Consider the following 14,248-nt stretch of genomic DNA (forward strand, 5'->3'; position numbering starts at 1 on the left):
ATGTTATTTGTTAAATGGATTTGTTTCTTGATGTCAGCACCTTGTCGGAATGTTTCCATTTGGAAAGATCCAAAAGTAACCCGAAGACAAGTATTAATAAAACACGTATGGCAAAAAAGGAAATATATTTTTTCATGCAAATGTCTACGATGAATCCAGAAATGTTGTATCTATTAACGTTCATTTGAATCAATATACTTACTTAAGACAATAGACACGAAACTCCGATTTAGAAATTCGAAATAAACATGACAGGTCACTATCATTATGGACAAACATGTAACAATATTCTTGTCTAAACAGATGGCTGCCGACAGATGGGGAGAGACCGTGGTAGAGGTTAGCACCAAGAAAACAGAGAGACTGCCAATTATTGATGTAGGCATCAGCGATATTGGAAAAGCAAACCAAGAGTTCAAGATTGAAGTGGGACCTGTGTGTTTCTCTCACGAAAGTTAAATGATTTTTTCACAATTGAAAATGAAAATTTTGGACAATTAATATCTTTAGGTCATTTTGAGAACTTACTTTAATGACTCAAATTATTAAACGTAGAAAAGAAAAATTGGTCAATATCATATACACATTTTATTACTGAAATGACGCCGCATATGAAATGTACATTTTGTAGGGATATTTTTCCGTTGGGATGGGAGCATGTATATCATCATTGGGTTGGGGTTTTTTTTGGAGAATATCTAGCATGTTGGATGTTTGTGTGTGTGGGACCATTCCTTCGTTGTTTTCTTTTATCAGAGAAAGATAATATATCACGTGACAGGATGTTTAATGTATTCTGTGTATGAAAGTTGCCATGGAGGATGACGAGACGTGACGTCATCGTTAGGTGTACCACCTGCGGTCTGCCATGATACCGCCCCCGATGACGTCACGTTTCAGACCTTGTATTTTTATCTGTGATATACAGCTAACACTGCCATGATTTCAAGTACTGAAAGCTATAAAAAAACTATCAGACGTCTGAATGCTGTTATTTCATTGGTCGTTTACATTTTCATTTTTGAAGTAGTCTGACAGTACATCGTACTATATCATGACACTCGCTTGTCTAACCCTTTTCTTTAATAAAAATGAGAAAAAAATGATAAGATGTTGTTTCGTTTCTCTTTTCATCGATATATTTTAAGATATTTTCTTGACACAACCGCTGATACATATGTAAAACGAAATATTTCTTATTATAAAAGTTTGATACAAGTTAAATGAACTATGTTTCTTTCTTATTATTCGATAATTCAATATGTGCCATTCTGGGTAGAATAACTTATTTGGATTTTGGGCTTTGGACAGAAAAAAATTGACGCCATATTTATTAAAAGCCATTATTATTTTGAAAATCAGATTTTGTTTCACTGATTAAACATGATTTGCTCTAAGAGCACAATTGTCATAAATATTTCACGTATATCTAAGTTAGTAATACACGGACATCATATACTTGGAATATACTAACTGCTACCACAAGTTATCCATATAATATATAATATAATATAATAAATAGATAATTTTCTAAACACTAATTGATATTGGCACAAAATAATATCCACCTCTGATTAGTAGGTAAAAACGAACCAACGATGTGCTAACGCATTGGTATATGTATAATGTATGTCTCCGATAGATGATACTCTATAGTCTGCGGCCTAGTCGATCTATTTATAGACTGCGGCCTAGTCGATCTATTTATAGACTGCGGCCTAGTCGATCTTATTAGAGACTGCGGCCTAGTCGATCTATTTCCTGCACTATGAAGTCCATCCCGGCTGTGTCACAAAGCGGGTTTTCTATTATTATCCGGAAAAAGTTCACCAGTCCTTTGCTAGACAAGGGCTGATAGGCGGTCATCATTGTTCCCTCCATCATCATCTTTGTCTTTATTTGTGGTGCCACCTGGAAAATTACAGAGTTAAAAAATCAGTCACTTCCTGTTTCAATCTGCTTTGATCTGATGGAAAAACATTTGACTCATATGATCTATAATTCAATGATGAAATAGTGTGTTGATGACATGTAGTGTATATATACACGGAATATCATATTTGATAATGCCTGATGGTGCGGTTATTAGATCAAAGTGTTATTACACATTACATTTATTTCCCATATACACATTTTAAATGTGTAAATTGACTGTTTATATTACCTTAGCTACTTCCTTCCACCAATCATCGTTTTCTTGTTGGCCTCTCAGTCGTGGTGGAATGTACCAGAAACTTATGTTCGTACATTGAAACTGTAAATACACGTTTGATTATAGTATTATAACACATTATCATTAGTTTATGTCTATGTTTAATTTATGTCAATTATGTTGGAAACACTGCCTCTTTTGTGACATTTATTTTTCGCCCTAGAAGAAGTGTCGTTGACAAGACTTAAGTGCATGATATACATACGGATACTGTTTGATCAGCGGGTATGTCTATAAACTATCTTACCTCAGGTAAGACAAGCCGGAAGCCTTCTGTTTCTCTAACCTTTTGTGTCAAGTATCTAGAAAGAGATTATTTAAGAAGATACAATCGACATGATAGATCGCTAACGTTTTCAGGCCTAACGGTCTAACCGGTGCACTGTGTATTTACTACCACTATATACAGAACATTAATAACTATAATCAAAACAATAGTGTTTTCAATAGAGAAACAATAAAGAAATTCGGATTACCATTGCTTAATAAGTGCTTATCACTTCTTATCTATATGACAAGTCGATATAAACCTAGGCGAAGATTTGTGATAAAAAAGCATTTCCATCCTAATGAATCTCATGATAAAGAACTGTTTATAATAATAAAATGAGATGCGTTTATGAAGCAGTGCACAAATAAGACAATAAGGCAACGTCAGATAATCAGGTTGTAGGTCAAGCCAACCTTTATGTCAAAGGATGGAACTAATAAATATGACAGACGAGACAGACAAGGGTTGGGCGTAGGGAGATCGAGAATTGCTTTCAGCTTTTTCTATTTTTAATTGCTTTGAGGCGATTCAACGAATGAAATACATGAAGGTGTGACGTGAATAATTTGACGTCAAAATATTGCTTTGTACAAATGGGTTCTATACTTTGCCATTTCGAAGGCATGATCCACTCGAGCTGCCATGCCATTGTCACCATAAGCTTTCCATTGCATCCAGAGTTTAAGCACATCAGCTTTTCGTCCACACTGTATCGTTTTGTCACCTATTATTATATAATATGAAAACAATCTAAGTCCATTGTTAATTCCAGATGTCTCGTGATTTTATGTTTATCATGATGCTTTAATTAAGAATGTCAACGTAGCGTGTATCACGTTACCGATTCCGGATATGAGGAGATACATACATGTATCAGATGTAAAAACACCAATTCCACAATTACTTGTAATTCCACACGTGCAGTATGACCTAACGGAGCTGTGGTTAACTGAAGTCATACTTTTGTAATGTCATATGCATGATGGCTTAACGAAAAGAAGAAATGTTTTAGATATACAAAATAAACTTTTAATTGATTCAACAACATTGCAGACCGATTTTTGAAAAGTACTTGATGTGTGACAGATTTCATATAAATATGTTTAAAGTAATAGTATAAAGTGAGAAAATCCATACGTTACCAATATCATACGAGGTGTCATAACATTTGTCGGGTTGAAAGAGGTATTCTGCTCGGAAGGAATTGCATTGTTCCAGAAGTCCCTTCATCATACAACAGAAAAATCTGGATTTTCAATGGCAAAAACATAAAATAAAAGCAATATAATAATAAAAGTTAGTTAAAAATTGTAAAGCGTAAAATTAACTTACTAGTTATACGACTTAAATAACGTACTTCTTGGACGTTTGACCTAACATAATCCAATATAAAATTAGCTCTAATATCTCGGACTTTTTTGTTTTAAACACTTTGTTATGTAGTTGAAGTTATGAAGTTTTTAAAAACGCCATTCTTATGACGTTTAGGAGAATTTTCGATTGGTGGTTAATGTTGTGAAGGCGTAGTTGACGGCTTGATTCGGTTTAAAGCGTCAACAATTTAACGTTTTCTGGTTGTTAAGGTACTCCTCTTAAATATAATCATTGCAGTCGTTGGTACATTTAAACTAAATTTTGCAAGAAGTATCACCTTAAATCTCATATTTCAAATAAGTAAACTCCCTTTTGATTGACCATTATCTCGTATTTTAAGAATCCGTTATGAAATAGTTCAGCTTGTTAAAACTGGTTCTTTGGGTGAAATTTAAAAAAAAGAAAGCACTTGAGCTCCCTCGTTTTCATTCATTACCGATAGTTTGTTCCTGCACGTTTAATTGCTATTTTTGAAACTGTATGCGATGTGCAGAATACTGTTGTATGTATCAATATAAGTAATTGAAATAACAATAAACCACGTTAACCAAAGTATCCTCGTTCTCTTTCAACATAAAGTCTTTAAAGCAGTCTTTCAAATACTAGAAGACTGTCGAATAAAGGATTTAAGTCATTTCAGAACATTTCCAGATTTTTGTTGCTATGCAGTTTAAAAGTTAAATGAAATAAGGCCTAGCACATTGACATCATGTTTTCCTGAATATCCAACCACCATACCCCTACCTAGTGAGGAGAGACGAAGATCTATTTTAAAGGTTATCGCAAAAATAACAGAAAATGTCTGTTATTGAAAATGTGAAAAGGAATTAATTTTTGTTACACATATTTTGACAACTGCACCGTAAAAAGTAGTGCGGCAAGTATTTAATTTTTTGTTTTAATCTACTTTTAAAGCAATGTTTTGATATGATTTACAACAATCGATGCCTGTAAATGATATTTCGATGAAAAAATAATTAATTTTTCTATTGCCTTAAGTTAATATCAAGCCATTCACGGTTGTTAAGTATATACATCTACTCAAGTTTTGTCTGACAACCACATTTAAAGCACAGTTGAAAAATGACCGTCAAACTCGTGAGAGTTGACTTTTCGGTAGGTCTATAATGACATATACCGCGAGATTTTGTAGTGACAGTCCTTCTTTGAAATTCCATGTTTTTAAAGCTTTTATATAGGAATTATTAATGATCATTGACCCATAACAAATTCAAAACAGAATCGTGGATAGAAGTCAGTTGCAAGATCATTTTGCCTATGGTTTGATTGTTTTTGATTACGTTTAATTATAATTCCTTAATGGAGTACACTAGTAAAAGTTCGGACCGCTAAATAAAGAGCAAGTGGTGATTGTTACATAACAGTTTGAAAGCCAATGCTTGGTATAAAATTACTTTTGTTAGAATAAATTGGATTTGGTAGAAAAGTAATCAAGGACGACTAATTTAGCATGAAATATAAATTGTATATGACAATTAGTAATTGGTGTGGTGTGATAAAGTTTACCGAAAGAAAACGTTGATAACAACGGACAATGTTATATATCTATACCTTCTCTTTCATTAGAAGAGATGAGCACTGGACGGGAACACCGCTCATCTTATGCTGATTCCAAGCCACTGAGTCTGCCCTGATGTAAATACAAAACATAGACACAATATCAGGGCAGTAGAGTATCATGAGGTTTATGAAAGAAGAATGTAACGAACTGAATATTATTTTTGTTAGAAATTTGTGTTTAAAACGCCAAAAGATTAAAAAGAAATTATACTGAAATATAATGACTTAAATAATTATGGTCTGATGACTATGTAACTGTGTATAGGAAACAAAAATGGCATGCAAGAAGTTTTTTATATGGCAAAAGCTCGGTTCAATATAATGATATAAGAGAAGTTTGGTAGTTTTGACGATATCATATTCTATATCAGGGAACTAGCGAGTGCACTATGTACCTTTCAACTCCACTCATCAGTGCCCGGTGTTTATCAGATAAAATTGCACTTCCTCCCCAGGCAGCCTATAAGAAAAACATGTATCAGAATAAGAATATTGTGCCATAATAATGACATCTGTCTAAGGTTAAGTGGATATGATAATGTGAGGTCACCCTCAAATGTTGCTAAGTAACGGAATAAAAGACATAGTTCAAATGGTAATAACATATCAATAAATTTGAATTACATATAGGGATGTCTATAATGTTAATAACACAATATCTATGTTTCATTAACTAATTTGTGTTTTCTCAAATCAATTCTAATGTCGATAATATTATTAATTGAATGCTAACTCGGTTTACATAATACAATAATCACAAAGCACAAGTCTGTATATTTAAGAATACACAAGAAATGTGCGATGTTGTGACTGCAGTTAAAGTATCAAGGAATCCCAAATTAACCCAAGGTATACTAAATCATATCAACTAAATAACCACAGAACCCAACCCTATATATTATCATATCTATCAAATAACAACAGAAACCCAACCCTATATATTATCATATCTATCAAGTAACCACAGAACCCAACCCTATATATTAGCACATCTATCAAATAACCACAGAACCCAACCCTCTATATTAGCACATCTACTAAATAACCACAGAACCCAACCCTATATATTAGCACATCTATCAAATAACCACAGAACCCAACCCTCTATATTAGCACATCTACTAAATAACCACAGAACCCAACCCTCTATATTAGCATATCTACTAAATAACCACAGAACCCAACCCTATATATTATCATATCTATCAAATAACCACAGAACCCAACCCTATATATCATCATATCTACCAAACAACCACAGAACCCAACCCTATATATTAGCACATCTACCAATAAACAAGGAAACCAAAAGGTATATTAGGTCATTTCAACCAAATAACAACGGCAATCAAACTCTATATATAATCATATTTGCAAAATAACCGAGACAACTAAACTTATACATTATCATACCTACCCCAAAAAAGGAATTCCAATCCTACTTATAATCATAAATACCAAATGACCATGGAAACTCATCCTTGACATAATTAAAACTACCAAATAACCAAGGAAACCTAACCTTTACATCATCATAACTACCAAATAACCAAGGAAACCTAACCTTTACATAATCATAACTACCAAATAACCATGGAAACCCAGCCTAGACATAATCATATGTGCTTACATTGAACAATGCACAACTGAATTAAAATTGTACTAAAAAGTTTTAAAAAATTATGATACCAAAACAATGAGACAATGATGAACTTATAAATGACAATTTGTAGATGAATGAAACATACATCGACATGCATCCAAACACCGTGTTTCTGGCACACATCGGCTACAGCATTTAGGTCGTCATATGATCCGAGAACGGTCGAACCACAGGTCGCCATCACAAAAATGGGTTGTGTTCCCTTGAGGAAAATACAGGCATGTCATTATCAAGTATATGTATGTTTAAGGTGTAGATAACCTACTGATTTATTATTTTTAGACTAATAGATATATGCTCATTTCCAAATGTACTGATTTGGTTTCGATAGAAACTTAAAGCTGTTAGATACGGCACCGTATTTCATACTCCGTTTTGAAGTTTACTCTTGTTGTAGCAAATACATTTTACATATATAATTAATGAACAAATGCGAGCAAAACCCACCACAATTTCTATAACAGAAAACTTTAACACAAGGGAAAACAACAGGACAATTTCCAGAAATTGACATTCAGGGATGTTTTTGTAATAGGTTGAAATAACATTTGAAAAGTATCAAACTTGTTGTTAGCTTATATAATCAAAATATAGTTATTTTCAAATGCATTTTTTCTTATCCGAAAAAATGATGTGAATTCTCATTAATACCCACTTTTGACTTCTGTTCTGTGAGCTTTTTATCCAGGTCTTCGGGACACATTCGCCCAATATCATCTGTATCGACTCGGATAAGATTGTTCATTCCCATTCCTAAAAAACTGGAGCCTTTGGCCAGAGAGTAATGTGCCTTAAAAATAATTAGATTTTCTTTCATTCTACAACAACCATTCAGTTTTAATTTCTATCATACAGTAGCTGATATCATATTGTTACAAATGCTATGAAATAAAGACTATATTGTATCACTGGCTTGTTATACTATTTAATGCGGTAAGATATGAACAACATACTGCCAAGAGTGTTTTTTCTTTAAATCCATGGTTCCATTCAGATGTTCGATTATCTACATCAAATTATGTCAAGTTGTAAACTTAAAAAAGATAAATACTTTTAAGCAGGATAGTATACTAAATAAGATGATTTTAAAAGTCTAAATGCATCTATGATACATACATCTGTATGAGTGAACATTGTCATGACCTTCGAACCGAAATTCCCCGTCTGTTTAAGTGAAGGGTTGGACTTGTATCTTGCGACATGAAGTGCCAAGATATTGGAATATGATCCACCTGTAAAGCGAAAGTAGAGTTACCGATGACACGGTCATATTTGATTAGTGATTTAATGACATAAATCGGAACAAATTATGCTTCTAAATAAGTGATATTTTAAACAATTGCTTTACACGACGCGTGTATGAAAACGACGCACTACATAAAAAAAGGTAATCTCCATGAAAGGCAATGTTTTCCATCTCACTTGAAAACTATCTTATTCATCCAGAAACGAAGAACATTCCCCGTAATCAAGAGTTTCTCGGTCATACTTACAATACACAGCTATTATGAATACAGGCTCGATTATAACAAAGGTATTCTTTTGTCAACAAATATCACTTACCTGGACAGAAAACACCATCGCCGTTTGGAAATCCAAAAACGGAACACATTTTCTTCATCATGTATTTCTCCAGTATAACGAAAACAGGGGCTACTTCATATGTGTGCCTGGTGAAAGCAAATAGACGATTTATTTGAAACCCATACAACATACGTGTGTAACCGTTACTGATATCGTAAAAGCATTATCTATGGTCATTTTGCAACCAAAGATCAATTGTTAATATCTATCACTATGCTAAATTACTGTGGAATATGGATTACCGCTGTGGGTTTGGTGGCATTCCTGAATTTTAAGCTTAAACACAAGCCTTGTCTTTCAAAGCTGTAGTTCCATGATCCCGCGAAGTAAATTATAATTCATAACGGAGGTTAGTAATCTAGGAAACTCACGTTTCTTTAAATGGCATTATAGCACATATGATTACATTATAAGTATTCAACTCACAGATTGGTACTGAGGGCGTCAGTTAGCCACGCCCCTGCCATGCTGTAAGGATCTTTACCACTGTACAACTGATTATAGAACCGCGGATGACCTGGACAAAAATAACAATAAAAACATGGATTTGAAAGTTTAATCATCTTTTGAATATTTATTCTTTCTTGAATTTAAAGGCCACTTCTATTCTACTTTGAAACCCCAAACAGACGTTTTCCAGTCTTATCTGGATATATCATGAACTACATATATATTTTAGACTGTACGATGTAATTACCTAAAATAGCGTATGCAGACTATTATATATCTGAACAATATTGCACAACATTATCTTGAACTGTAAACAGGTCAAAAACGCCTGTTAATCATTGATGGATGACGATGTTGATATTTTTGTTTTGTCAACATACACTTTACAAATACCATAAATGTTACAATTATCTTACTACGTTTTCAGTGTAATGGAGATTGGTAATCAAATTTAAATCAAAAGGAAATATAGCAATTATACAACATATAAAGATTTTGTGCTTAGTGGCATATAGCACATAATAAACATGTGCTTACAAATAGTACTAATGATATTATACCTGTGTTTACAGGTAGTATAAAGGTATAATAGATGTATTTACATGTAGTATTATATACATGTGTTTACAGGTAGTACTACAGGTATTATATATGTATTTACATGTAGTATTGTATAAGTGTGTTTACAGGTAGTACTACAGGTATTATATATGTATTTACATGTAGTGTTATATATCTTATAAGTGTGTTTACAGGTAGTACTACAGGTATTATACATGTATTTACATGTAGTATTATATACATGTGTTTACAGGTGGTACTACAGGTATTATATACGTATTTACATGTAGTATTAGATACATGTGTTTACAGGTAAAACTACAGGTATTATACATGTATTTACATGTAGTATTATATACATGTGTTTACAGGTAGTACTACAGGTATTATACATGTATTTACATGTAGTTTTATATATCTTATAAGTGTGTTTACAGGTAGTACTACAGGTATTATATATGTATTTACATGTAGTATTATATGTCTTATACATGTGTTTACAGGTAGTACCACAGGTATAATATATGTATTTACATGTAGTATTATATACATGTGTTTACAGGTAGTACTACAGGTATTATATATGTATTTACGTGTAGTTTTATATATCTTATAAGTGTGTTTACAGGTAGTACTACAGGTATTATATACGTATTTACATGTAGTATTATATGTCTTATACATGTGTTTACAGGTAGTACTACAGGTATTATATATGTATTTACATGTAGTTTTATATATCTTATAAGTGTGTTTACAGGTAGTACTACAGGTATTATATATGTATTTACATGCAGTATTATATGTCTTATACATGTGTTTACATGCTATGTCACATCAATGCTATCTATGTTGTGAACAATAAAAATATTTTCAAACTCGTATTTTCTTTTCTCTATTCATTGATGTACAAATTAAGATAATACCTGTTTTAACGCTGTACTTGATAAGGTCACTACTCAACTCCAATAATCGGTCGTTTGAAGTAGGACCTTCTTGAATGTCAAGGTCAAGTAATTTCTGCAATGAACCGCAAATTCTTTTAACATGATATAATCAAAACGAAAAAGAATTATGATTAATTTAGTGTGATGTGTGATCAAGATAAAAGTCAAACAATCAAAATTTTATGTAACATTTGATTTTAGAGCAGATCTGTTTTAGCAAATAACACTGGATTGATATCCAACCTCTGTCGCTAGTTTGTGTTCGATTTTCCCAGTTAAGAACATGCAATTATATTTGAAAACAATCTTTCCTCTAACTCGAGTCTCTCTTCAATTTCCCTACAGTTGACTAATCCCTCTGAAATACACTCATACTCTCACCTCAGTATTTGTTCCATTGGCTTATGTTAAGAAGTACTATTGAAGCACTATCCTACCTATAAATGCAATGCGTTATGAGACCGGAATGCTTGCTTACCTCTAATTCCTGTGGTTGGACAAAGTTACAAACTTTATTGTTCACATCCTCCTCCGCTTCTATGGCTTCACTGATCATGAGTTTATGAAAATCTTCCATAAACTGTTTCATAGACGGGTCGGTAAAGGGTTTGTCTATAAAAAATAATGATATAACGAAGCTCTATATGACATCAGCACTAAAAAATTCTTTGTATTATGATGTTGGTTCATCTCCCCACTATTTTGAAATTTAATTATTTTTTGAAATTTTGATTTTCCCAAACGCCTCCTATAGATTTTAGTAATTCAAGTCATTTGCATCACGGACATTTGCTACAGAACAAAGTGGTACTGCATTAAATCCCTAATATACGCAACTGTCACTAAAAAAAGAAGAGAAACTATTTATATCGATGTTGTAATAATTTACTGTTTGAGATAGGCATGATCAAGAAACACGTATTTTCTCTGTAAGTACATTGTCTCAGGAACATTTTAAGCCATGTCTACCATCTGGCCGTTGGGGCTTTTGGGCGTGGCGCCATTGTAAAATACCCCCACCCCCTATTTTTCGATGATGATTTTTGCAACATAAATTTTGTTATATCTTCGCTAATTTTAGATCTAGAGTCATCAAGTTAGTCCCAAATAAAAGCTTATGACTTCTGCTTTAGTTTGATGCCAACATATGTCCACCAGCTTATTTGCATATTTATGAATATTAATGATCTTGTTCAAAATGGCCGATTTTTAAAGTAATACATGACATGCTTTTACCCCGGGTTTTCTACAAAAACGAGCATTTTTACTCATGAAGTATAAATCTGAAATCTTTTCTACAACCAAAGTTCCATAAGGAAAAATGGTATTTCGGTACTGAACTTAAACCCATCTAGTATTAAGCAGCTTAATTCAATATTTGGCTCTACTGTATCTAACGCTACAGCTCTATTCAAAGGAGACATTCGATGATGTGTCTTGTACAATCTTAGTTTAACTTTGGAGATCACTGGCTGAATTCCGTCTGTGTAATTAGACAACATTATTGCCAGAAAAGGATGGCTTGTTTTTATTTATTTAACGGTATTACGTCCACTATAACGTTTTCATATATTTACAATTGACTATAAATAGCATTGTCTAATCATAGTGATCACCTCGAAATAATTATAACAACGATAAAATTACGCTGATTGAATTCCAGTCCCGTCCGCAGATTGCGAAATTAAAATGACATAATAATGCGGGTGTAAATGTATTATTCATAATTCATAAATGTGATGTTATTTAAAACCTGCTTACTTAAAGATGCCATAGTTCGTTGGATGTTGTTGATGGGATTCAGTGATGCGTTTCTGCCGGTGACCCGAAGAGGTAGTTTTCTGATAATTTGGCGGAACATGAACTTTAGCAGCAGACACCTGTAACATATTAATTCGTTCACCTGTACATGTTACAGTCAGTAAAATGTGTTCAAATACTTGGTTACGGTTTTACGATTCTTCAGTCCGATCATGCTATAATCGAGTCTTGTATTTTGCCTTAACGAATTTCCATATTTATCAAGTACAGGGCTATTATGTTTACACACGCTATCGCCATCACCTTTAGTTCAGACCTGGTAACCTTGACACGTGCTCCTTGTCCCGTATTCAGCAGATGAATTGGTCAATTGTCTCGCCGATTTAAGAGCATTTTAAGGTAAATGTGTAAGTAAAAATATCTATGTATTTACCAAAGACTGTGTATTTCATTGCAGATTGAGAAAACATGTTCATCTTAACACCATGCAAGTATAATTTCCCGACGTTTATATTCATACTTACAAATATTCACTGAGAGTCCTGTAGGTCCTTTTCAGTTAGTAAGGTAAAGAACAGCAAGAAATACAAGCGGCGATGTATATAGTCAGTTTGATCATGCAGTCAGTGCACAGATCGACGTCAGGTCTGTGTTAGTGAGCTGTCGTCTTATCATAATGTAGGTCAGCTAGTATGGAGATAGCTTAGTATCACAACGGACAGTGACGTAGCGATACTGTATAAGCATACACTCGAATTCCATTGAGATGAGTTCTCTTATTTTTGTTTTTACTCTACTTTTGAAATCGTGTTGGTTGCTTTGTTCAATAAATATGCACATTCATGTATGTGTGTATGCATATAACATCAAACCATCATTTCCATGTAGTACATATTTTGATACGGAATATCTAGCCCTTCAAATATATTTGGTTCTGGTTATTGATATAACAATTCTATTTCCGGGTTATAAAGTTTATACCTGATTCACTTTCAAAATGGCATAGCGTAAACTTCCTGAACTTTTTAACGCTAATCGGATATGTGGAATATGTCTCGTGGTCAAAAGACAATTTAGGCAGTGAAAACAAGACGACAAACCTTTCTGATACTATGTCTTGTGACACATCTCGAGGCAAATATCAGCCTTCCGGGTATTAACCTCCTCATCATGATATCAACGTCATTTCAGAAAACGAACTGAAGGATGGCAGTGGCGTCGTTCCCTTTTGACAACAAAGTGGGATGCCGCTCACAAATGCAATTTTACAGTCAGATAAACAAGTTGGTGATTTTATTAAACAAATACCTAATATACAGTTATTTGTTTCTAAAACCAATTCCGTCAATGTCCCTAAACTCCTGGTTTAGGAAAAAGGAACTCCTAGCAAATATATCTATGTACTGAATATTGTAGTACTGATGTAGTGTTCGGAAATATTTTCCTTCGATTAAATAACTCCGGTGGTAACAAAGGGAAATTAAATTTGCAAAAGTACAAAAGAACTCAAAATATGAGTCCCGTCATCCATCCCATTGAACGTTGAGGAACTTGATGATCTAAAGGCCAGCAGACATCGTCACTTGTCTAAACATGATCACGCAGACCCTCAGCTTCGCTCCTGGACCCTATCTTAAAAACATATTCTAAAAAAAGTTGCTACGCCACTGACGGGCTGTCTCGTCATAGATGTGACAGTGTGACCCTGTGTTATGTATAAGAGACGGATCAAATACTAATTGAACATTACCCTTATTAGGAAAACATTCGTTAATTAAGCAACAGGCACAACATAGAGTAAATACAGTTGTGGTTGCGCACAACGCACCAAAACCTTTGTACGT

At 33.4% G+C, this 14,248-nt stretch overlaps 2 protein-coding genes across 2 annotated transcripts in view; one reads left to right on the forward strand and one right to left on the reverse strand.

Moving 5' to 3' along the window:
* The window catches only part of LOC132556772 (fibril-forming collagen alpha chain-like), a 30,524-nt gene extending 29,415 nt beyond the window's left edge, over positions 1–1,109 (forward strand). The window contains exon 50 of the mRNA XM_060221214.1: positions 304–1,109. Coding sequence (XP_060077197.1) covers positions 304–459 — 156 coding nt within the window. The 3' untranslated portion in view covers positions 460–1,109. The remainder of the gene's footprint in view (positions 1–303) is intronic.
* On the reverse strand, positions 944–13,045 carry LOC132556773 (cysteine sulfinic acid decarboxylase-like). Its single transcript, XM_060221215.1, has 16 exons — positions 12,929–13,045; positions 12,405–12,523; positions 11,122–11,255; positions 10,623–10,716; positions 9,112–9,202; positions 8,665–8,771; positions 8,218–8,333; positions 7,757–7,891; positions 7,187–7,303; positions 5,834–5,898; positions 5,430–5,508; positions 3,626–3,707; positions 3,090–3,207; positions 2,460–2,514; positions 2,165–2,254; positions 944–1,911 (listed from the first exon to the last, which is right to left on the reverse strand). The coding sequence occupies exons 2-16, from the start codon at positions 12,502–12,504 to the stop codon at positions 1,732–1,734; spliced, it is 1,563 nt and encodes a 520-aa protein (XP_060077198.1). The 5' UTR covers positions 12,505–12,523; positions 12,929–13,045; the 3' UTR covers positions 944–1,731.
* Positions 13,046–14,248: the final 1,203 nt, after the last annotated feature.

The sequence above is a fragment of the Ylistrum balloti genome, unplaced genomic scaffold (genome assembly GCF_031769215.1).
Source record: "Ylistrum balloti isolate Yb309-2 unplaced genomic scaffold, AGI_CSIRO_Ybal_v1 Utg370590, whole genome shotgun sequence".
Classification (NCBI taxonomy): domain Eukaryota; kingdom Metazoa; phylum Mollusca; class Bivalvia; order Pectinida; family Pectinidae; genus Ylistrum; species Ylistrum balloti.

What these genes read in the sequence shown, in the direction of transcription:
- LOC132556773 (XM_060221215.1), bottom strand. Translation starts at nt 12,504, where the DNA reads ATGTTCCGCCAAATTATCAGAAAACTACCTCTTCGGGTCACCGGCAGA. An exon ending in TCCAACCACAGGAATTAGAG is followed by an intron (nt 10,717 to 11,121) that starts GTAAGCAAGCAT and finishes GGTTCATTGCAG; the next exon opens with AAATTACTTGACCTTGACAT. An exon ending in GACGCCCTCAGTACCAATCT is followed by an intron (nt 8,772 to 9,111) that starts GTGAGTTGAATA and finishes TGCTTTCACCAG; the next exon opens with GCACACATATGAAGTAGCCC.